Source organism: Delphinapterus leucas, chromosome 16 (genome assembly GCF_059928025.1).
Source record: "Delphinapterus leucas isolate spDelLeu-1000000601 "Yukka" chromosome 16, BTC_Dleu_Yukka2, whole genome shotgun sequence".
In the NCBI taxonomy this organism is placed as follows: domain Eukaryota; kingdom Metazoa; phylum Chordata; class Mammalia; order Artiodactyla; family Monodontidae; genus Delphinapterus; species Delphinapterus leucas.
The window spans coordinates 39590324-39612513 of record NC_143144.1 but is presented as its reverse complement, the minus strand read 5'-3'; the positions used below and the strand labels follow the sequence as shown (position 1 = coordinate 39612513).

Below are 22190 nucleotides of genomic sequence, written 5' to 3'. Positions count from 1 at the left end.
CTACTGTTTGGAAATACTCAGGCACCAGGTGTCCCTCCAGGATGGGTGAGAGGCCTGAGGAAGCACACAGTTGGGGCAGCAGATGTGTCCTCAGCGCTGAGGTGGGCCTGATCTCCCACAAAGAGTGCCTGGGGACAGTGGGACTTTCTCTTCTTCCTCAACTCTCTCAGTTAGCCCCATGATACATTGATTGAATATGATGATATTATGTTCAGTGACTTCTCATTCCAGGGCCATCTAGTAAACCCAGAGTGAGCCCTCACCCCATCACACTTCTGGGCCATCTCTCCTTCTTCCACGGGTGCATAGAACGCGCAGGGCTCTGCCGTTGCCACACTCTCTCACCACATAGTGTGTAGGTGGCCTCAGGGAGTTAGATATCTCTTGGCTTATACTTCAGAAGTGATTCGGACTGAGTAACACATTTATATGGAGAGCTAATGTTTACTACGTCTGGTAGCGGACTGTGTCTTACGTGCACTACCCCAGTTACTTCTCAGAAGACCTAGTGTTACTGCTTTGTATGCAGCCGACACGGCGCGAGCTAGAAAGTAGACACAGGTGACCTGATTGCATAAGATAGGACTTTGACCTTGCCGATGACAGTCCTTGAAAAAGATTGGGAACAGCCTGTCCTCCAAGAAGTGTGTTCAGACACCTCCTCTGGGTTCAGTGGCTGTACTGTTTTCTCACCCTTGCTGTCACCTGTGTTTCCCTCTGAGGTGGACCAGCATTAGGGTTTCACGTGTCCTGCGCTCCTCTGCTGACCGCCATGCTGCACGTGGTCAGAGGCTGACCAGAAGTGGAGGGTCAGGACTGTTTATTGCCATGAGCCCCGATGCACTGATGAGGACTGATGTGGTTGTCTCTAGCTGTATTTTCCTCTGATTAAAACATCTGGGAAAACATTTTCGTATATGTAGAAAAGCGTAACAAGGAGTAATTTTAAAACCAATATTTGTGTATGTTTTATATTATCTATTTTAGTGTATAATGATTTCATATATTAAGAAATCTTTAAAATACAGCAATAGAAATATTTGGTTTAATCAGTTAATATTGGTTTCAAAGCTCCTCTGCAGTCAGCCATGCTTTTCTTCACCCTCAGTATACGAGGTGCCTGCATCACCTCACTCTCCCTGCTCTGTGAACACTATGGAGATTACACCACACTTCTTCGTGATTTTTTCACACTAATCCCGATCACCCTAACCCTCAGGCACAAATCCTTCCCCTGAAATAAAGCTGGTGATTACTTTCTATATCAGCACCAATGAGGGGAGCACAGTTCAGAAGTTCACAGCTAATCTGACAACTCAGTTATGGCCGAAAGCTGGTCACGTGGAAGGGGACCATCTGTGCGGAACAGGCCTGACCTGTGGCCACTGTCGGGGTGTGAGAAGATTTACGGCTCAGGAGAGGAGAAGGTTCCACAGCTACTAGTTATAGACTGAGCCTCCAGAGTGCCACCTCCCAGCTCCCATAAAGTTACAGAACAAGCACGAACACAGAAGCCCTGTTCCCCTCAGGCTTCCCTGTGTCCATAAATGTCACCACCACCCACCCAGGCGCTCTGCTCACTAACCAGCACATCGTCCTTGACTCCTCTTTGCTCTCATCCCACATCCAGTCCACCTGCAGGCCCTGCTACCTCTGTGTCCAAACTTACCCGAACCTGGCCAGCCACGCGACAGGCTCACTGCACTTAGAATAAAGCCCAAACCCCTTCTCAGGGCCCACGAGGCCCCGCCCCCTCTCCTCACTCACCTCTTTCCCACAACAAGCTCAGCTAGTTATGCCTCAGGCCTCAGAACAGGTGCCTACAGCCCGGACCCTCTTCCCCAGACCTTTCCCTGCCTTTCCCCTCGTCTGGTTTCACTCCGGCGCTTATTTTGTTCATTGCTTGTTACTTTATTGTCTGTCTCCCTCTCCAGTCCCACAAATGTCAGGTCCTTGAGAGCAGGGCCTCTGCCTGCCTTGTTCCCACTAGACGCCAGAGCCCTGACAGTGCCTGGTGCACAGTAGGTGTCAGAAGAAGGCAGAGAAGAGAAGCTGCATCTGCCAAAGTGGTAGCTCTGCTTCCAAGGGCAGGCAGAAGGGGAGGGGCGGATGGGTGGACAAGTCCACTGACATTCTTCTCATGTGATTGTCTTTCAGCTAAACCACCTGACTCAGTGACTGGAGAAAAAATAATTTGCCCAGGACATATTTTTCTTAAGGATGGACAGTAAGTGTTTAGGTTAGGGGGCCATTTGGGCAGGTGTCGCTACCATGAGTACAGAATGTGGACTGCCCCCTTTACTGGGGCAGCACATGTCTGTCTCTGGGAGGGCTCAGGGCATCCTCCGCACCTGCCCTGGTTGACAATCCCCCGAGGTGCTCAGGGATCCGTGGTGGCCCAGGCTCTGCTGAGGAGGGCAGGATGTGGGAGATGGTGTGCCCCAGGGCTGGTACCTTTGCTCCAGGCAGCTTTTCCGAGTGAAGCCAACATACCGTGTACATACAGAGGAATCGGGATGGTGCCACCATACAGCCATCCCTGGTCACTTCGCTCCTGGTCTTAAGGGCATCTGACCCCATGCAGGGCTCCTCACTGCCTGGTCAGCCCTCATTGCAGAGGTCAATCTCATGGTGCCTGGGGGTGAGCTCCCCTTACCCTTGCTGCCTGCATTTGAGGAGCCCCAAATGCCTAAATGCAAAGCCATTATCATGAGGAGAGCTAGGGCTACAGATTGAGCCAAGTGCAGGATCTGTGTCTATCCTGTCTCTTGGGTCACCATCTGCCCTTTCTGTGCTTTAGGGTGGTCGTTGTTGATTACTCTCTGGACCTGGGCAATACCTGGAGTGAGAGAAGATTGAATATCACCAGCAAGGACTGTGTGAGTGAATGTTGGGCTGCAGCATCCCTCGGGCTAGCCAGAGACCCTGCTTGGGAGGGAGAGACAACCAGGGATGCAAGAGAGGGGAATAACATCACCAGGGAAAGGCCAGCAAGTAAAAAAGTAGCCTTTGCAGGTACGCACCTCTGGTAGCATTTCACAGCCAGCTCGGCGCCCTTAGTCCTTTACTGTGGAGCTGTCCCCCTACTCTGGTTTGTGAAATTCACTGGAATGCTTCTACAAGACTTGGGGTAAAGCCAGCTGCCCAGGTCCTGCAGAAACTCTGCCCTCTCTGTGAACCAAGTATCATTGAAGGTATGTGGAAGGGACCAATTAGAGCTCTAATCAGAGTTCAGAAACAGTGCTGAGGCTCTGCCCACCCTGGACCCACCTTGCCACCTCCCCTGGCGCCGGCCCTGTGGTGAGGAGCTCAAGGCTCCATCCTGGATTCCAGCTGGGGTGAGCAGGAGAGGCTGGGGTACTGTGTACAAGGAGACAGGGTCCAGGGCCTCTGAGACAACTGGGCCCTCCAAATCGGGGTCCCTGGCACAGGGATCTGGAGAGTGGGAGCAGCTGTGGCCGTGAATAGTCAGGGTGTGTTTGCACTGCGCTGGTGTAGCAGCGGGCAGGGCTCTGGACCCTCTCATAACCGACACAACCCTGGCCTCCCACACCTGTTTGGGGAACACCGGCTGTCACTTTGCAGATGCCATCAACCTCCCTGCGGCCACTCCTCCTTTCCTGTGCACCTCAGTTGCCCCTCTCCACTAACTGGCTCTGACCTGTGCAGGGGGACTCTCCCCTCTGTTGCTGGGAAGCTGGCAGGGCCGGTGGGAAGGGTGGGGCTCAGCTCAGGGAGAGGAAGCTGCGAACAGAGTGCTGCTTCCAGAGGCCCTCTTTTCCCAGCTCCACAGCATCCGGGCCCCTTAGCCTGGGGCAGCCCGCCATGGGGGACAGAGCACGTTAGCCTGGAGTGAGGTTTCCCTGGGAGAAGGAATGCGTGTGCCTAATGCCACCGCCCTTGTGTCCAGTCCCAGCTGGTGAGGGTTCCCGCAGCGTGACGATCCCCTGTGTGTCTGTCTCCGCTGGTCCCTGCACAACCACCTCCGGACCCGAGATTAACCTCCAAGTTTCCCAGCAGCAGTCCCGCCACCGGACGGCCCCCGTCCACAGGCACATTGAGAACTCGGGAGCTGCCCTTGGCTCTGGGCCCAGCACAGGGTCACCCTCAGCCCCACTCGGCCTCTCCTTTCAGCCTTGCTGTTTCCTGGGCACAGGTTCTCTCTGCCCCCTTCCCCCCCTGCTTCTCTCAAGCAGAGGCTTGATGTAGGGAAGGGCTGGGCAGCACGGGTCCACAGATGCAGCACACGTGCCCTTGGTTATGCACAACAAGAGGAGAACAGAGCCCGTTCCTTAATCCCCCACGTGGACCTGACCTGTGCGTGGGCTTTCTATACCTGCTCTCTAACGCTCTCAAGTGCCCACTCACTTACTCACTCCAGATGTGCAGACGGAGGCTCCGAGAGAGGGAGTAGCTTGGCCCGAGGTTGCAGAGCAGGGAAGTAGGGGAGGGAGGCTATGGGGAGGTGAGCAGGGTGTCCTGCCTCTGCTCTTGCACCCACACCTCTCTGGGGCCCTGAAGCCCCTCCCTCACCAATCTGTGTGTCGTAGCATTTTGTGGTCCTTACAAAACCCCTGTGCTCTCACCCAAGGCAGGCAGTGAGGGCTGGGTTGTCACTCCTTGGAGGACTGGGCTTCCTTGACAGGGCCCTGGGGAGAGTCTCGGAACAGGGCCAGTGCTGGGGTCTGTGGCCCAGGGCTCCACAGTGGCTCTCTGGGTACCAGCCATGATCTCCTTGCCCCACTGTGATCCCTCTGGATGAGGCAACCTGAGGAGAAGGGGAACTGTGAGGTCTGGTGTGGGAAGTGGATATTGGGTTCACGGGAAGAGATCACCCAGTCCAACCCCAGGACATTGGCATGTGTGCCCTGTACAGCATGAGACTGTGGAGCCCCCAGCTGTCCCAACTACAACCAGAGTGACCACAGTGCCTACCACTGTCAGGACCAGGAGGACGACAACGATGACAACGAAGACCACAGTGCCTACCACTGTCAGGCCCAGGAGGACGACAACAAGGACAACGACAACAACGATGACAATGAAGACCACAGTGCCTACCACTGTCAGGACCAGGAGGACGACAACAAGGACAACGAAGACCACAGTGCCTACCACTGTCAGGCCCAGGAGGACGACAACAAGGACAACGACAACAACGATGACAACGAAGACCACAGTGCCTACCACTCTCAGGACCAGGAGGACGACAACAAGGACAACGACAACAACGATGACAATGAAGACCACAGTGCCTACCACTGTCAGGACCAGGAGGACGACAACGATGACAACGAAGACCACAGTGCCTACCACCGTCACCATGACAACAACTACCGTGACAACTGTTGTCACAACCACAGTGACTACAGTTGTCACAACAACCACAGCGACTACAGTTGTCACAGAAGAGGAGACCACAGTGCCCATGGTTGTCACCCAGAGCCCAGTTGCCAACAATCCTCTCTTGTACCCTACACTCATCCCGTCCCTGGTCGTCATACCATTGCTGCTTGTCTGCTTCTGCTGCTGCAGGAGGGTGAGTGACCCCTGCCCGCACAGCCTGCATCCAGCCCTCACCGACCCCTGAGGGATCAGCCCCATGCCTGCCCCATGATCCTGCCTGTGGGCGGGTTCCATCAGCTCTGGGGTCCTCACACTAGCAAACAAGGCACAGACTCTGTCCTCCCATCCCGGGCATAGACACAGCCTGGGCTTCTAGGGGGCCACCTGCTTCATGCTTTCACTTTCACAGGGAGGTGGCCTATGGACTGTCCCAGCCCCTGGGGCAAAAGGACCCCAGGCCTCCTGAGACCAGGGCTGCCCCACAGCAGTCAGACTTCTGAAGGACTCAGGTAGACCAAGGCCCCAGGAATCTCCGCTGTTGGGGGACAAAGAGGGGTCTGCAAGGGCACTGATGGCCCAAAGGGAGAAGGATGCTGGCCAGGAGGATGCTAACCCTGGGGGCAGCTGTGCCTTTGAAAACAGCATGGATCCCTGTCCATCTCTGGTGCCTTCCGTCATTCCTTCATCAGTCATCACTAAGCCACCAGGATGTGCAGGGCCCCGTGCTGGGCACAGAGGGGCAGAAATGAAGCAGCCACCACCCTTGCCCACAGGAGTTCACCATCTGATGTCTGGTCTGGTATTGGTAGCTGGGGGGCATTGAGGGTAAATGTCACCTTCAGAGGGTGTGGCAGGTGCCCTGATAATGATAAAGGACAGAGACTGGCCCTGGGTGGGAGGGAAGGCAGAGGCGCTGGCCAGCTGGGTTTGCAAGGACACAGGCCAGGGGTGGGTGAAGAAGAGGAACAAGCAGAGCTGAGAAAGGACAAGCAAGGCACCGTAGAAGCCAGCAGGTCAGATTTTTGCAAAGGGCGAGAAGTGAGGAGAGAAAGCCGGGTGGGGGAGAGGGAAGTGGACTGTCATCCCTGAGGGCTGGGAGGCAGGGAGGGCTGCAGGGGGAGGGAGGGAAGGGGAGAGGACGAGCGGTGTGGGGAGTGTTCTCTTGTCTTCATATGATGTCAGGGCTGCGGCTGAAAACTCTACCAGGGACCAGGGGCCTTAGTCTGCCTGTCTCCCCCTTGACCCTCCACGGAGGTACCGATTCCCCTTTGATGACTGAGGAGCCTGAGGCTCAGGGAGGCACCTAGGTTGACACCCCAAAGCCCATGTTTTGACCCCTTACTGCTGCCGAGCAGGGTCCCCTCCTGTCTGCATAGCTGAGCCAGAGCCTTCCATGCCCATTCCAGCCAGTGTTTATGTCTCTTTAACATCCTAGATCGTGAAGGAGCCACCACCAGCCCAGAAACCAGAAAAAGTAAGTGGTGTGTTTCATTGTGATGTTGTCAGCATACTTGATGCACACACTGACCTGCAGAGAGAGGCCCTCTGACATGTATGGGGAGATGCCCTCCCCCGCCCCTCCAGCTCCCACCTACCTGGGCAGAGAGAGGTGGCAGAAAGAAGAGGGTGACAGAGGGCAGGGAGGGACCCCAGAGAGGACCTGAGACTCACAAAATGTCACCCGGACAACACGGTTCCCCACCTCCGAAGACAGCCTGAACCAGGGCCTTTATCACTGAATCAACAACATGGGGTAGCCTATTTCAGGAACAGCTATGATCCCTCCTGATATAAATGGGCTTTTTCTCAATTCCCAAAAGACTCTTTGTAGACTGATCCTTCCCAGGACTGGCGCAAGCATTTGGAAAAGGATCCTCAGGTTTCAGGGACCTGGTCCCCCTCCCGAGGCTCTGATGTATGCTGGGCTCGATTTCCTTGGTCTTCATCCCTGGCTCATGAGGGTCTTGGCAGGCTTGGCCTTTAGGGACCGGGGACTGGGGAGGGTGGAGGGAGTCCTAACCTGACTTTGAGCTGTTGGGGACTAGGGCAGGTGAGCACAGGGACCAAGGGTCACGTGAGGAGGCTGGGGCTGACCCAGGGTAGGGCCCAACCCAGGGCCCATAAGAAGTAGTTAGAGCAGGGGTGCCGTGTCGAGGCAGGGGGACCTGGGCCTGAGATCTGGTGGGAAACAGGGTCACTGCCTGGGCTGACATCTACACTGGCTGCAGTGTGGCCTGGGGAGGCTGGATCTGCCAGAGTCGGGCGAATACAGCCCTGTCACCTGCTAATGCCCACACCCCTGCCAGCCTCCGTCACATGGCAGAGCCTCACACCCAGCTTCTCCTACAAGGGTGGCTGCCAGGAACCAAGAGGACAGGATAGAGTTTGTTGTTATTTGGAAAAGAGCCATCTTTGTAAACCAAAAGGAGTTAGTGTGTTTTTCACATGGAGGCCACTCTCTTATGTGCCGGGTGCTGCTCATTTGTCCTTGATTCTCCAACAAACATTGGCTGACTGGCCAGTACTTGACAGGAGCCCAGGCAACAGATGTCATGTGTCTGCACCCAGGAGCTGCCAGACAAGAAAGACTGCAATATTTTTTCTCTTTCTAGAAGCCATGCCCTGTACAGATCAGGGTGATTGTCTCCTGCTGTGGGTGCCAAGAAGACAGGATAAAACAGATGGAGGTGACAAGCACCCTTAGGAAGGGAGGGATGAGCCCCTCAAGGCTGGAGGTTTGGAGGACGGGGAGCCAGTTCAATGCACACAGACTCGGGCCTAAAACACTTGGCTTGGATGGAGATGAGCTTTATGGGCTCTGATCTCCCACCTCTCGGTGACAGAGAACAACCAGAGACCCTCCCGACCCTATGGCCCAGGGGAGGACAAAGAGCTGAAGGCTCAGGTGCCCCCTGCCTCCAGGCAGTCCCAGCACCAGGGACCTCGCCTTGGGATGGGCCCAGGATTCTGGATGTTGGGGGCTGACTCACAGCCAGCCAATTCCTGATTCTCACAGAGGTTGTCATCAGCTCTGGCAATCTCCTGGGTTTCACTGGCCAGTGACTGGATGACTGAAAACATATAATGACAAACAGACACACACCAGTCAGGGGGAAAAAAAATTAAAAAGAAAAGAAACTTCTGAGCCAAGATCTTACCAGCATTAAACTACCCGGGAGTGCCTATGACTCCTGTCTGCTCAGTGAGGGAGGGAGAGAGCTCACTGCATTGTCCTTGAGGCCCCTGAGATGGGGTGACAAGGGCCACATGGAGGAGGGGGAGTCACTTCCCTCCCCCAGGTGACTGAGACCCCAGCTGGCAGGGGGCTGAGAGATGACAGGGACAAAGAGGGTCCCAGGTGGCGGGTCTGAGGAAGGAAGACCCCACCATCTCTGGGTTCAGCTTTGCCCTCCTCCCCCTGGTCCTGCCTCTGTCACTGTGGGATCCATTGGTCCTCCTGGGAGCTTCAAATGGCAGCCGGAGGGTGGGCCCCGCATCTCCCCTGAGAGTCAGTGTGAGGGCACGGACAAGCCAGAGCTCACCTTCCAGAGAGGGAGGAAGCACCTGACAGGGGCTCGTTCCTGCCTCAGACCCAGCCCCACCTTCTGCCGACACCACATCCACGTTTTCACCGGTTCTTTGGTTTCCTCATCTCTCTCTTTCCCCTGTTTCAGGACCCTTCCCCCTGAGCAGGGACTGGGACTTTTCCCTGCCTTCTCCCTCTGAGCCCCCCAAAAGCAGGCCCTCTTCCCTCTTCTTCAAGCTCCTGCCCAGTCTCCGTGCCCCCCTCACCTTTCTCCTTGAGGACCTCTCCTTGGCTACTGCATGTCTCCTCCAAACTTTGACACTTTTTTCAAAAGTAGCCCAGACCTCTCCTCCTACACCAAAAGTACCGATTTGTTCCAGAACCCAAAACGATCTGTGACCCACAGTGACGAGCTCCCAAGAAACGCAGAAGGCTTTTAAGCCCCCTGCCCCAGGTGATGGCTGCAGTGCTGTCTCAGCCAGTTTGTGGGGACACAGCCCTGGGAAGCCATGGGAGACAGAGGGGACACCACCCATCTGGACGCAGCATCTGTGCCTGTAGCTTCCTCACAACCACATCTGCTTTTCAGGGAAAACTGGATACTTTTTATGACTTTGTCCAGCACTGCAGCCAGCTGCCATTGATGTGGTGTCCGCCCAGGGATATGGTAAGCAGGGCACAGGGATGCGCCCCGTGGGCTGCGGTCTTGCTTGCTTGCCCTTAAGAGTTGCCTCCGGGACTGTGGGTCAGAGAGCCCTGTCCGGGCATCTGCTGAGAGGAACGCCCAAGGTGTGGGGATCTGGAGCTCATGAGCCTCCAGACGATTCTCAACATGGTGCCCGTGCATTTCCCCTGCGTCCTCGTCTCAAGGATGTCAGGACCTTTCTTCTCCAGAGCAATGCCCAGCAATTCCAATCTTAAGCGAAAAGGGCTGGAGAGGCCTGTTGGACTCCTGTCCATCGTCCCTCCCCACTGCCTACCTGACCCTGTGGGACTGCTGGCTGCACCCCATCCATGAGACCCTCCTGGACTGCTCACTCAGCTGCAGGAGTGGCAGAGGACATGGTGACACCCCCTCCCCAATGTTGTCTGGTCAACACTGACTGGTTTTACCAGGTAGTAAAGATGCCCTCCTTGTGTCAGTGTCTGTGACAGTGGGGAGAAGCCCATGTTCTCCACTTGTCTTCCTTGTTATTTAATAATAATAATGATAGATAATTTTATTGTGTCCTTTCTGTGGGTCAGTTACTCAAGAACTTTACATGTTTTCACTGCTTTAATCCTCCCAGTGAATGTACAGGTAGATACTACTGTACTGGTAGATCCAAGCTCTGTGGAGGCGGGTGTGACCCACAGAGAGGCTGAATGACTTGTCCCAGCTCACAACGGATGGGAGAAGCAGAGCGGGACTTTAATTCTGAGCCTGGCTCCACCCTTCTCACTGCTCTGCCCCCCATTCGGGTCAGCACTCATGGTCTCATGATGGTTACCCCCAAACCATCAGAGAGCTGCCCTTCTCAGGCCTCCAGATCCAAGGAGGGCCTTGCTCCTGGTTCTCTTGGGAAGCACCTGCCTGGGCAACTTATTCCTGGGTGTCCCCATTATCAGACCTTTTGTACAGACCGGGCCAGGGGCCTGGAGGATGTTGCAGTCCCAAGATCTGTAGTGAGGTCTGTACTGACCACATTCACTGAATCAGGGAAACACTGGCTCTAGGTGGCTGGACAGGTGGGCATTTAGAAGCTCTGGATAGGCCTCAAAGTCTCTGGACACTGCTGGTGACACACCTGAGGCATGCTCACACCCAGCAGAGACACCATCTGGTGACAGTGGTGTCGGGGCTCCTTCTGCAGCTGGGCTCCCGGCTCTGGGTCTGAATCGAGCTCTGAGTCCCAGCCTTGCTTGCACGGAAGCCCCATTCTCCACCTGTCTCTAGACAGCTCTCTAGACACTTGAAAGTCATGAATATCTCAGTGAGTGCCTGTTTGGCCAGATCAGAATCTGTGAGAGAGGGACAGTTAAGCTGAGAAATAACTGATAAAAATAAATCCAGAGAGGTCCTTCCAAACGGAGGAAACAGCCAGTGTGTATGGCCTGGGGCTGTAGGGCTTGGTGAATTGAAAGGCTCGAAATCAAGTACTGTCCTCAATCCAATGGTCAAGATGTTCACAAGATACCCAGTGTCACCACATAGGGTGTGGGGGACAGAGGCACACCAGTCCTGCAGGTCAGAGTGTTGCAAGGGCACCAAATCCAGTTGTTCCACTGCATGTGGCCCACACACACTGAGCCCTCTGATCATGAATGAATGAATGGGCACTTCTAGTTACACGTGCTCCTGTGTAGAGGCTTTAGGTGATTTCTGTGACACAAGGAGGCATTTTGGATCTGACAATATAGGGCACAGAAATCTGCTTTGCGGGGCACTGTGCAGGGATGGGGAAAGGTCCCTTTGGCATTTTCAGGAGTGACTGTAGGAAAGTACTGACTTCAACCTGTTACTAAATCTGCCAAGTTAGTCTAGTTTCTGAAACGCTCCAAGCCTTACCTTTTTTTTGACAAAAACAGGGATAAAATAATAAAATGCCACTGAACAAATAATGCAGTTATGAAGAATACTAGGTCAATTTTTGCTGAGGCTAAGAAAGTGTCCAGGTGAGTCCGAATAACCCAAAGTCCAGAGGTCCTGGAGTCCCATTGACAGATCCAGTCCAGGGCTGCCCAGAGATGCTGTCAGCTGGTCAGTGTGCTCACCACCCTCCCTGTGGTGCTGCAGACAGATTATGGTGTCCCAAAGGGTCTGCATCAATCTCTACCCAAACCAAGGGGTCTGTATGTGCTGCTGCCTCCAGAGCCCATCACCCATCTGAGGGTGCCGTCACCTGCCCTTGCACTGCAGACTCAACCCAAGCCTGAGGGTTGTAGTGAGAACCCATCCCTTCGGCACATACTCACCAAAAGAGCCTGGGCAATGCTGGGGCTACAGTGGCAATAAGCCCTTGTCCTTGCTAACCAGGCTCCCAGTGCAGAGGGGAGCAGGCAAGTTCAACACCAGAGCAAAGGGAGTCCAGAGTCAGAACAACGGGGCTCCATAGGGAAGGAAGGGCAGATGTCCAATATCTGAACAGACTCTAGAATTAGGAGCGCCGGCTGGAGGCCGGCACCTAGGGAGAGGAAGGGCATCAACAAAGGCGCACCCTGGGGATCCTGACAGGTACAGAGCCTAATCCCCTTGAGCCAAGGAAACCATAGCCTTCTGCTCTCAATTCCAATGGCTTCTCAGTGACCTTCTCTCTCTACTCTTCTTCACACAGGGGAGGTGCATCAACTTCACCTTAATGAATCCCCACTGCACACAAATGTTCCGCGGCTCAAAGATCTGCCTTCAACCCAGGCAGCAGTGCTTCCCCCTCAGTTGCTGCTGTTCACATGGTCAACATCTCCCACCCATATGCTCTCAGTCACTCACCAGGATGCTGCCGCTGATCCCTCGTACTGCCCGGAAGCTCTGCAGAAGTACTTTGTCACTCCCACCCCCGTAGCCCAACATCTAAAGCACCAAAAACACAAAATTGTTAAGAGCCCCTTTTGTACTGAATTGGACACATATATTGTGTTTGGGTTTCCAGTCAAAAGGAGTTGGGATTTGTTGTTGATTAGCAAGAGAGTTTGTTACGTGGTGAGCACTGCTCCACTGTATGAGATGCAGCTATACTGCTCCTGCCAGGACAAAGCACCCTGGTGTCCTGTGGATGTAGACATGATGAGTCTCATTCCCCACAGACAGGTCTTCATCTGTCACCATGGGTTGAGATACGTGGGGTTTTAGCCAAAATATGCTCTTTCCAAAAAGCCCAAAATATCTTTGATGTATGAATATAGTCTGGTGTCCATTACTCACTTGCTGTTACTTAATCTCCTGGGCAAGTTACTTAATCTCCCTGTGCTTCAAATTCTCACTGAAAAGGTGGATAATGGTGTCTCCTCTACAGGGTGCCATGAGGGTGACAGTAACTGCTACAGTATGCTCAGAACAGGGCCAGGTCACTTGTAAAGACTCAGGGGCCCAGTAGTTAATGTCTTCCTCCTCTGCCCCAGGGAGGGAGAGGATGATGAGCTCAGAGACATCAAGAAATGTGCATTGAGGACCAAGGTGTTAGAAGAAACCATGACTGGGCCTTTCAGCTCTGGATACCAGGACGTGGGGTTGCCACACTTGAGAATTCTCTGTAAACTGCTGACCACATGTAGGTTAACATCCAAGGCCATCACCCATGTAATCTCCAAGGCACTGTCAAAAAAAGGTCCTCAAACCTACTACCTCCTTCAGAAATGTAAGTTCCCTTCTTGTACTTTAATATTTCTCATAATATTAAGGTAATTGCAGGGTCCCAATTTTCCATCAGCTCCTCTGATGACAGAGACACAACTCCCAATTTTTCAGATCCCTCCTAAAGAATACTTTGAAGACATGATCAGGTTTCCTTCCACACTTACATGCTAGAGGACTATCAACAGGCAAGAATTCACTGTGAAAATCACAGAATATATATGTGAAGATGAAGCAACACCACGGACCACAGAGTCCAAGAAGGGAAGAAGAGACTGCTTACTCAAAGACCAGTGCACATACCAATGCAGCAAATCAGGGACCATGAAGAATCAAGGAAACATGAGATGATGAAAAGAAATGAATAGACTCTCTAAAGAAAAAGAGATCTATGGACTCTTGTAGAGAGAATTTAAAATAATCCTCTTAAAATAGTTTAGTGAAATTCAAGGAGCACACATAAACACACAACTTTATGAAAATCAGGAAAAAAAATGTATCAACGAAATGAGATGCTCAACAAAGTAATAGAAACCATCAAAAGAACAACTGGAAACTAGAGCTGAAGAATACAATGACTGTACTGAAGAATATAATAAAGAGATTCAGCAACAAACTTGAGCAAGCAGAAGAAAGAATCAGTGAACTAAAAGACGGGTCATTTGAAGTTATCCTGCCACAGGAGTGAAAAGAAAAATTAATTTAAGAGTGAAGAAACACTATGGGACATTACAAACAGAAACAATTGTGAATTATGGGAGTCCCATTGAGAAGAGGAAGAGAAAAAGACAGTATGTTTGAAACAAAAGAGTTGAACACTTACCAAACATGGAATGAGAGATGTACATCCAAATTCATGAAGCGCAAAGAATCCCAAATAAGTTGACTCTGCAATGGCTATGGGAAATCACATTGTAAGTAAATTGTCTATGGTCAAAGACACAGGGGATTTTGAAAGCAACAAGAGAAAATGAGTCACCACATGTAAGTCACCACCATAAGAATTTAGAGGGACTTCCCAATACAAACTTTGTAGTCCAGGAGAGAGAGGGGTGATGTATTCAAGTAGAGAAAGAAAAAAAATCCTGTCAAAGAAGAATATTGTACCCAGCAAATCTGTTCTTCAGAAATGAAGAAAGAGATTGAAAATATATCAAAACAAACAAAACTGAAAGAGTTCATCACCAGAAGACCTGCTGTACAAGATTTCCTGCAGGAATTTCATCAAGCAGAAATAAATGCATAATAATTAGCATTGTGAAAACATAAGAAGTTTGTAAAACTCACCGCTAATGACACATATTGTCAAAATCAGACCCTGTAATAGTGTAATTTGGGTGTGTAATTCACTTAGAACACTAGTTAAGAGGTTAAAATGTATTAAACAACCATAACTACAATAATATCTTACTGGCTACGAAACATAAAAATATATAAATTTTTATATTGATAACCTAACATGTGAAGGATGGAGAAATAAAGGGAAAATTTATGTATGCTATCAATGTTGTTATCAGCTTAGAATAGGATGTTATAAATACATTTTAGGTATGGTTCATGATAACCACAAAGAAAAAACCTCTGGTAGATATAAAAAAGATGATAAAAGAGGAATCTAAGCATACCTGCTACAAAAAGTCATCAATTAGCAAAACACAGCAAGATAAGAAGCTAGGAAAAATGTACCTGTAAAACACTTGAAAGAATTAACAAAATGGCAATTGTAAGTATTTACATATCAATAATTACTTTAAACATAAAAGAATTAAATTCAATAGAAACACATAAAATAGCTGAATGGACCAAAGAAAAAAAAAAGGAAATAACAGCGGTCCAGAAGTATGTTTCCCCACAAGAGAATTACTTTAGCCTTAAAGACACCCAAAGACTGACAGTCATGGAATGGAAAAAGATACTCAAGCAAATGGTAACCAGAAGACATCATTGATATCAATCTTACATCAGACGACATAGACTTTGAGCTAACAATGCTCCAGGGACAAAGAAGGTCATTATATAATGATAAAAAAAAAAAGACAATCCATCAAGAAAACATTGCAATTGCACATATATATATGCACTCAATATCAGAGCACCTAAGTATATAAAGCAATTATTAACAGAACAAAGGCAGAAAAATAACACAATAATAGGTGAGGACTTTAATAACCACTCTAAACAATGGAAGGATCATCCAGATAGAGAATTGATAAGGAAGCAGCAGACTTGAACAAAATTATAGACCAAAAGAGACCTAAAAGATATACACATTTCATTTCATACAATAGCAGCAGAATATACAAGTTTCTCAAGCACCTATGGACCATTTTCTAGGATACGTCATATTTTAGGCCACAGGCAAGTCTCGATAAATTTAAGAAGACTGACATCATGCCATGCATTTTCTCCAACTACAATTGTATGAAAGTAGGAATGAATATCGTGAGGAAAGCTGGAAGATGCTAAATTACATGAAAATTAAACAACGCATGCCTGAGCAACCAGTGGACCAGAGAAGACTTTTTTTTTTTTTTTTTGGTACACGGGCCTCTCACTGTTGTGGCCTCTCCCGTTGCGGAGCACAGGCTCCGGATGCGCAGGCTCAGCGGCCATGGCTCACAGGCCCAGCAGGTCCGTGGCATGTGGGATCTTCCCAGACCGGGGCACGAACCCGTGTCCCCTGCATCGGCAGGTGGACTCTCAACCACTGCGCCACCAGGGAAGCCCTAGAGAAGACTTTTTTAAAAACAAACAAATATCTTGAAAAGGCAAACACAGTATGTAAACCAGATCATGGAGTATGCAACAAAAAGTTTTCTAAGGAGGAAATTTATAGAAGTAAATGCATATTTTAAGGAAAAAAATATTTCAACCTAAGGAACTATTAAAAAAAAGCACAGTTAGTAGAAGGAAGAAAATAATAAAGATTGGAGCAGAAATAAATGAAATAGAAAATAAAATGAAGAGTTACTTTTCTGGAGAATATAAACAAAATTGACAATAGTTTAGTTAGACTAAGTGAGTAATAGAAAGAGAAACCAAATTGATAAAATTATAAATGAAGGAGAAGACATGAAAACTGATATTACCAAAGTTAAAGTAATTATAAAACTCTACTATGTATCAACTATACATCAACAAATCGGACAATATTGAAGAAACGGGGAAAGTCCTAGAAAGTACAACCCACCAAGACTAAATCCTGAAGAAATAGAAAATCTTAACAGACCAATAATGAGTAAGGAGATTCAATTAGTAATCAGAAACATCCCAACAAAGAAAAGCTCAGAACCAGATGGTTATACTAGTACATTCTACAAATGTTTAAAGAAGAATGAACAACAATCTTTCTCAAAATTTTCTGCAAAAATGAAGAGGAAGAAACACTACCAAAGACACTTTACAAGGCCAGCACTACCCTGAATCCAAAGGCAGAAAAGGACATTTAAGAAAGGAAAACTATAGACCAATATCCCTGGTGAATATAATGGAAAAAACCTCAACAAATTACTAGTGAACCATTTAAAGGATCATACACCATAATCAAGTGGGATTCTACCCTGGAATGCAAGGATGGTTCAACATACACAAAACAATACATGTGACAGATTAATACATTAAAGGATGTTCAACATCCTACTCATTAGGAAAATGCAAATCAAAACCACAATGAGATATCACCTCACACCTTTTAGAATTCCTATCCAGGTGCACTGATGGGTGGAGATGCTTGGAGGGATCCATGTCAAAAGCCCATGTCCTCACTGAGAGGGGTCTATAAAATGTACATTGAGCTTTTCCACCACTACGGTGCAGGAAAGCCAAGTAGAAGGGATGACATACACAGGTTGATTGAACCAGCAGAACCTGTCACTGTGGCACTGAGTACAGCTCACCACATGAAGAGGCTGAGGGGACACATACATGCAACTCTGTCCCCCAAAAGTGTCCTCTCTCCCCTCAACTCTCTTTGAGTAAACAATTTTTTGTGGCATGTGGCCAGCGGTGGTTCGGAGCCAGCTCATAGTGCCTTGTGAGATTTTCAGGAATTTTGTGAGCTAGCTGTTTTAACACAGCCATTATCAAAACCCACATTAAGTAAACTATTAATAAATTATATAAACACAATAAATATCCCAAACTCACCACTTCCTAACTCTTTTACTAGTTTTCACTATTGAATATCTTGGTGCGGATGGTAGCGCAACTGTTGCGTCTGTATGTGGGCTGTGGTGCCCTGTTCCTGTGCATTTCTGCCCAACTCCACATCTAGTGACATCAAGTCAGCCATGATGGGAGCATCTATGGCATATGCTATAAATCGGGGCTTCATTTCTTGGTTCATTGTTTTTCTGGACTTAAGAATGTGAGGGGGAAAAGTTAATTCAGTTTAAACTAAAAATTATGTCCTGTCTGAATCCTTTCCATTGTGATTAGTGCAAAAATTTGAAAGAATATTCTTCAACTGTTAAACTATTCTCTATTTTGAAAAAGACATCACCCAAAACACTGAGAAACAAGTGAAATTTAGACAGCTGTCTTCATTGTTTCATTTTCATGTTAACTTTACCGCAAATGAAAATACCATCTGACATTCCTGTTGTGACTACATGCTGAGAGCCAATTATTAAACATTTACCCGCACACCACCCATGAGACCCAAATGATTTGGAATTCTGGGCACTGGAATACCAGAGACACCCTCCTGGTGTTAGAAAGGGGGCAGGAAATCCTCCAAAGGGCAGGAAGAAAATACAATACAAAAAGAGAAGTCAGAGGGAACTGCAAAAGCAGGTGCAAGGCAGTTAAAAAAAAAGTAAGAATTAAATCACAAGTGTTTTGCAAGGACTGTTTTGAGCAAGGCATATGGTCCAGACACAGAAACCCATTCCATATCTCTTAGGGGTGATTTTCATTTATTTACTCAACAAATACAAATCTCTGCTCAGCCTGTAGATAAAAAGATGAACACAGTGGGGCCACTACTGCACATTCAGTAAGAGGAAGAAAGCCTAGTTATAGTAGGATCTACTGAAGCCTGTGCTAATGGTGTGGGACAACTGCTGTAGGACCAGGGATGAATAGTCACTAATAATGTGCTACCTAAGAAATGCCCCATCAAGGAGGTGACATTAGCTCTGGAGTTTGATGGATGAATAGGAGTTTTCCAAGAAGCAATGGTGAAAATAGCACAGGCAGAGGTCTAGGCATCCTCCAGTCATGAGGAAAAGGTTGAGGGACACAAGTTTAGTAGGACAAAGAGCCACCCCTAAATGATACCCTTCTATTCATACTAAGCCATCCAGACTCACCTGTGACTCCATCCCCACTGAGTGCGTCAGGGGAGGGAAAAGGAAGAGGGTCACAGTAAGAGCCATCAACTTGCACAGCTCCTTTCTCTACAGACCACAGAACAGCTTACCTTCATTAACCCTCATGTCCTCAGGCTACCCTGGGAGGTGGAAGCAGGCACCCACCCCCCATCTGATGCCCTGCCCGGGTCACAGTCCAGATGGTGGGCTGAGGTACTCATAATTGCCCCGCCTGCCAGGTAGAGCAGGTAGATCAGGGGCGCAAGTCAGGGGTCCTGATCCCCAGTGCAGAGACTCACAGAGAAGTTCTGCCCACACTCCAGGGGCCAGTACCTAAACTGAAGGCTGAGAGAGGACTACTTTTATCCCCAATAGAAATTATAATCCAGTGCTATGCCCTTCCACAGCTAGCAAATTTATCCTGTGTGAGGACTGCCAGGTTTGCTGTCAGGGTTGCAGAGCCAAAGCTCAGGGTGTGTGGAGCCTGCTGGGGCCCCAACACTGTCCTTGCTATTACCCAGCCTGACCCTCTCCTCCTGGAGAAAGACTGCGTGTCTATTTATCTGTGTACCCCACAGGACTTCATGAGGTGGCAAGTAGCACACTCTCAGGAAGTGTTGGCTGCACCGGACTTAAGGGCACTCTTTTGTACCCAGGTTCTCAAACCAGCAAATGGGAAGGCAGGATTACCTGATAACTATGAGAGTAAAGCAGACATCCGATGGTTTGGTTTGAATTTATGCTGCCAGCATCCTTCCTAAGAAAACCTAATTTCAGTTTGAGGGGATTACCAGACTCTCTGAAGCAGCTCAATCCCTGTATTTTTCCAAGATTAGTTCTCCAGTCCTCCCTTTGATGCTGGGATCTATCCTCTCCTCTCCTATCGCTTCTCACCCTCACCAAAACCTTCTAACTAATCTTCTTGACTAAGATGGCCAGAGTCGGTCTTTGTTTTTGGTATCTAAAGAACCCAGACTGCTATAGATGCAGCAACTCACCCTGACTCAGAGCGCAATGCCACCGCTTTCACCTTCAGAATTCCATCACAGAGGAGGGACCACACCGCACAACTCTGCCACGCAGAGGTCAGGCTCAGTACTGCCCCGCGTCTGTCAGCATCTGTCAATACAGCAGCTGCGGTACTGACACAAGGCTTCCACCAGTTAGTTTTGACTTGGTTGACAACTCTAATACGCTTGCACCCTGATTCACAGCAGTTTATTTTCCTTGCTGCTCTGCATGCCAGCTTTCCTCACAAACCCTCACATGTGCTTGGACACTTTAAACCCCTGGACACGGGAGCTGCTGCAACACAGGTGACCAGAGGGTAAAAGCTGGACAGTAACATCCAGACATGGCCGGGTGGGTCTGGAGCTGTTCCTGTTCCCTGCTCCCACATCTGGGGGCAGCCATCTCTCCACCAGGCCCTGCCCCTGCACCAAGTGTGGGTCTCCCTCTCCACTCTCCTGAAGTGACCACAACTGTTCTTCACACATTCATACACTTGCTTCTCCTCTGCTCACCTGTCAACTGTAAAATGCCCTCTTGTGACAACCTGTTGGGCACTAACAGGTGAATCAGCTTCTGCTTTGCCCTTGAGGCGCTCACGGCTGCAGGGGAGACACACAATGGCCATAAGTAAGGGTGGTACCCAGGAGGAAAGGGAGCTGTCAGCCCTTCTGGGAAGACATTCATCCCTGCCCTTCCCTGATCTGCTCCACCAGCAAGTTCTTAAGGCTTGCAAACCCATCTTCAAGCGCCCCCTCAGCTTGTGAGAGGTTTGCTGAACCACGCTCAGCTGAGTGTTCCGAGTTGTCATCATTAACAGATATGTCTCCTGAGCCCAGGAGGACCGTGAGGAGGGGACAGCTCCACTCCTTCCTCACAGGAACATCACTTGAGTTCATCTTAGCTCCTTCCTCTTGCCCTGCCTCCTGCCCCACCTGTAAAAGGAAGCACAGGTGCCTGCCCTCCTTCTCACTATCTTGGCAACAGGAGTCTGTGACACGTTTTGCATATGTCACCTCCTTCCATCTTCAGCACACCTGGAGGGTCATCACCCTCTTTCACAGATGAAGAGGACCCAAGTCCTGCAATACTAAGCATCCTGCCCCATGCCGCCTGCAAGGATGAGGCGCAGCTGGGATTGAAACCCAAGTGTGTGTCGCCAAGCCTGCTTTGGTTGCACTGGCCATGTCACCCTCCCAGAGCCCCCAGAGGTGAACACCAAGTCAACCATGTGACCCAAACACCAAATGAGGGCATGTTGAGGGTTTAGGTCTCCTTTTCCTGCCTTCTCTCCCACTTCTCCCAAACTTTTACCCCATCAAAAAGTCAGATTCTAGGGCTTCCCTGGTGGCGCAGTGGTTGAGAGTCCATCTGCCGATGCAGGGGACACGGGTTCATGCCCCGGTCCGGGAAGATCCCACATGTTGCAGAGCGGCTGGGCCCGTGAGCCATGGCCGCTGAGCCTGCGCATCCGGAGCCTGTGCTCCACAATGGGAGAGGCCACAACAGTGAGAGGCCCGCGTACCGCAAAAAAAAAAAAAAAAAAGTCAGATTCTATGTCTAACCTCTGAGCTTTCAACAGCTCCTGAGGAAACACATGCCAGTGTTACCCTTCATCCCACTCCTGTGTGACCCTGGGTTTCATTTGCCGTTTTATCCTGAAAGGATGTCCAAACTGTGCCACCAGGGACATCTGAGCCTCTCCTAACATCCTTTCCAGACTGATTCCTCAAAGGAGATGCCATTGACATCAGAGATTAATGAGAGCCAATGTTCCTAGAAGAGACATAAGTGGCTTTATCAATCCAGTGAGTGACCCTGAACTGACTATCCCATCTCTCTCAGCCTCAGTTTCCCATCAATAAACTGGGGTTGGGCTAAATTATCTCCACAGTCCTTTCCAAATCTACCAACGTATGACTCCAGCTGGGATGAAGCTGGAGTAATTACTTTTTTAAAACTCAAAACCAAAAATATAATTAAGAAATAAGAAAAGGTATTTTTTAAATCCTGAACATAATACTAGGAAATGAAATACAGCAATGTATAAAAAGGGCAATACATCAAGACCAATGAGGGATCACCCCAGAAATGCAAGTCTGATTCAGGTTTGAAATATCAATATAATTTACCACATCAGCAAAATGGAGAAGGGAAACATGATTATCTCAATGAATGAAGAAAAAAGTTGTAATAAGTTCAAGTCCAGCATCATAACAGGAACAGCCTGACAAAAGGCATCCGCACAAATTCTCTCAGCTAACCTTATCCACAGTGGTTCAATGGGGACAGCTTCTCCCTGAGACCTGGAACTTGACAAGGATTCCCTCTCTCCCCCCGAGAAGGTCCCTGTATCAGTGTGGGGATGATCCTGTGCAGTTGATTTTCTGATAGAAGCCAACTCTCAGAATCATCAAGAAGTGTCTGATGAGGACAGGGGTGTAAGAAAAGTCATGACTGGGACTTTCAACTCTGGGTACCAAGACATGGGGTTCCTATACACGAACACTCTGTAAAAGCCTGCTGACCACATGTAGGTTCACATTCCAAGCTCACCAAGCACATAAACCTCAAGAATTAATTGGAACAGGCCCTGACACCTGTTACCTCCTTCAGAAAGGACCCTAAGTCTCTAGAACAGAAGACCAATCCCATTAGTAATGAGAAG

General features: G+C 49.4%; 1 protein-coding gene across 1 annotated transcript in view; it reads left to right on the top strand.

The window, feature by feature from the left end:
• Positions 1–22190, top strand: part of LOC149747262 (uncharacterized) — an 80585-nt gene that overhangs the window by 28595 nt on the left and 29800 nt on the right. Inside the window, exon 8 of the mRNA XM_089897348.1 lies at positions 4918–5347. Within this exon, the coding sequence (XP_089753474.1) occupies positions 4918–5347 (430 nt within the window). The remainder of the gene's footprint in view (positions 1–4917; positions 5348–22190) is intronic.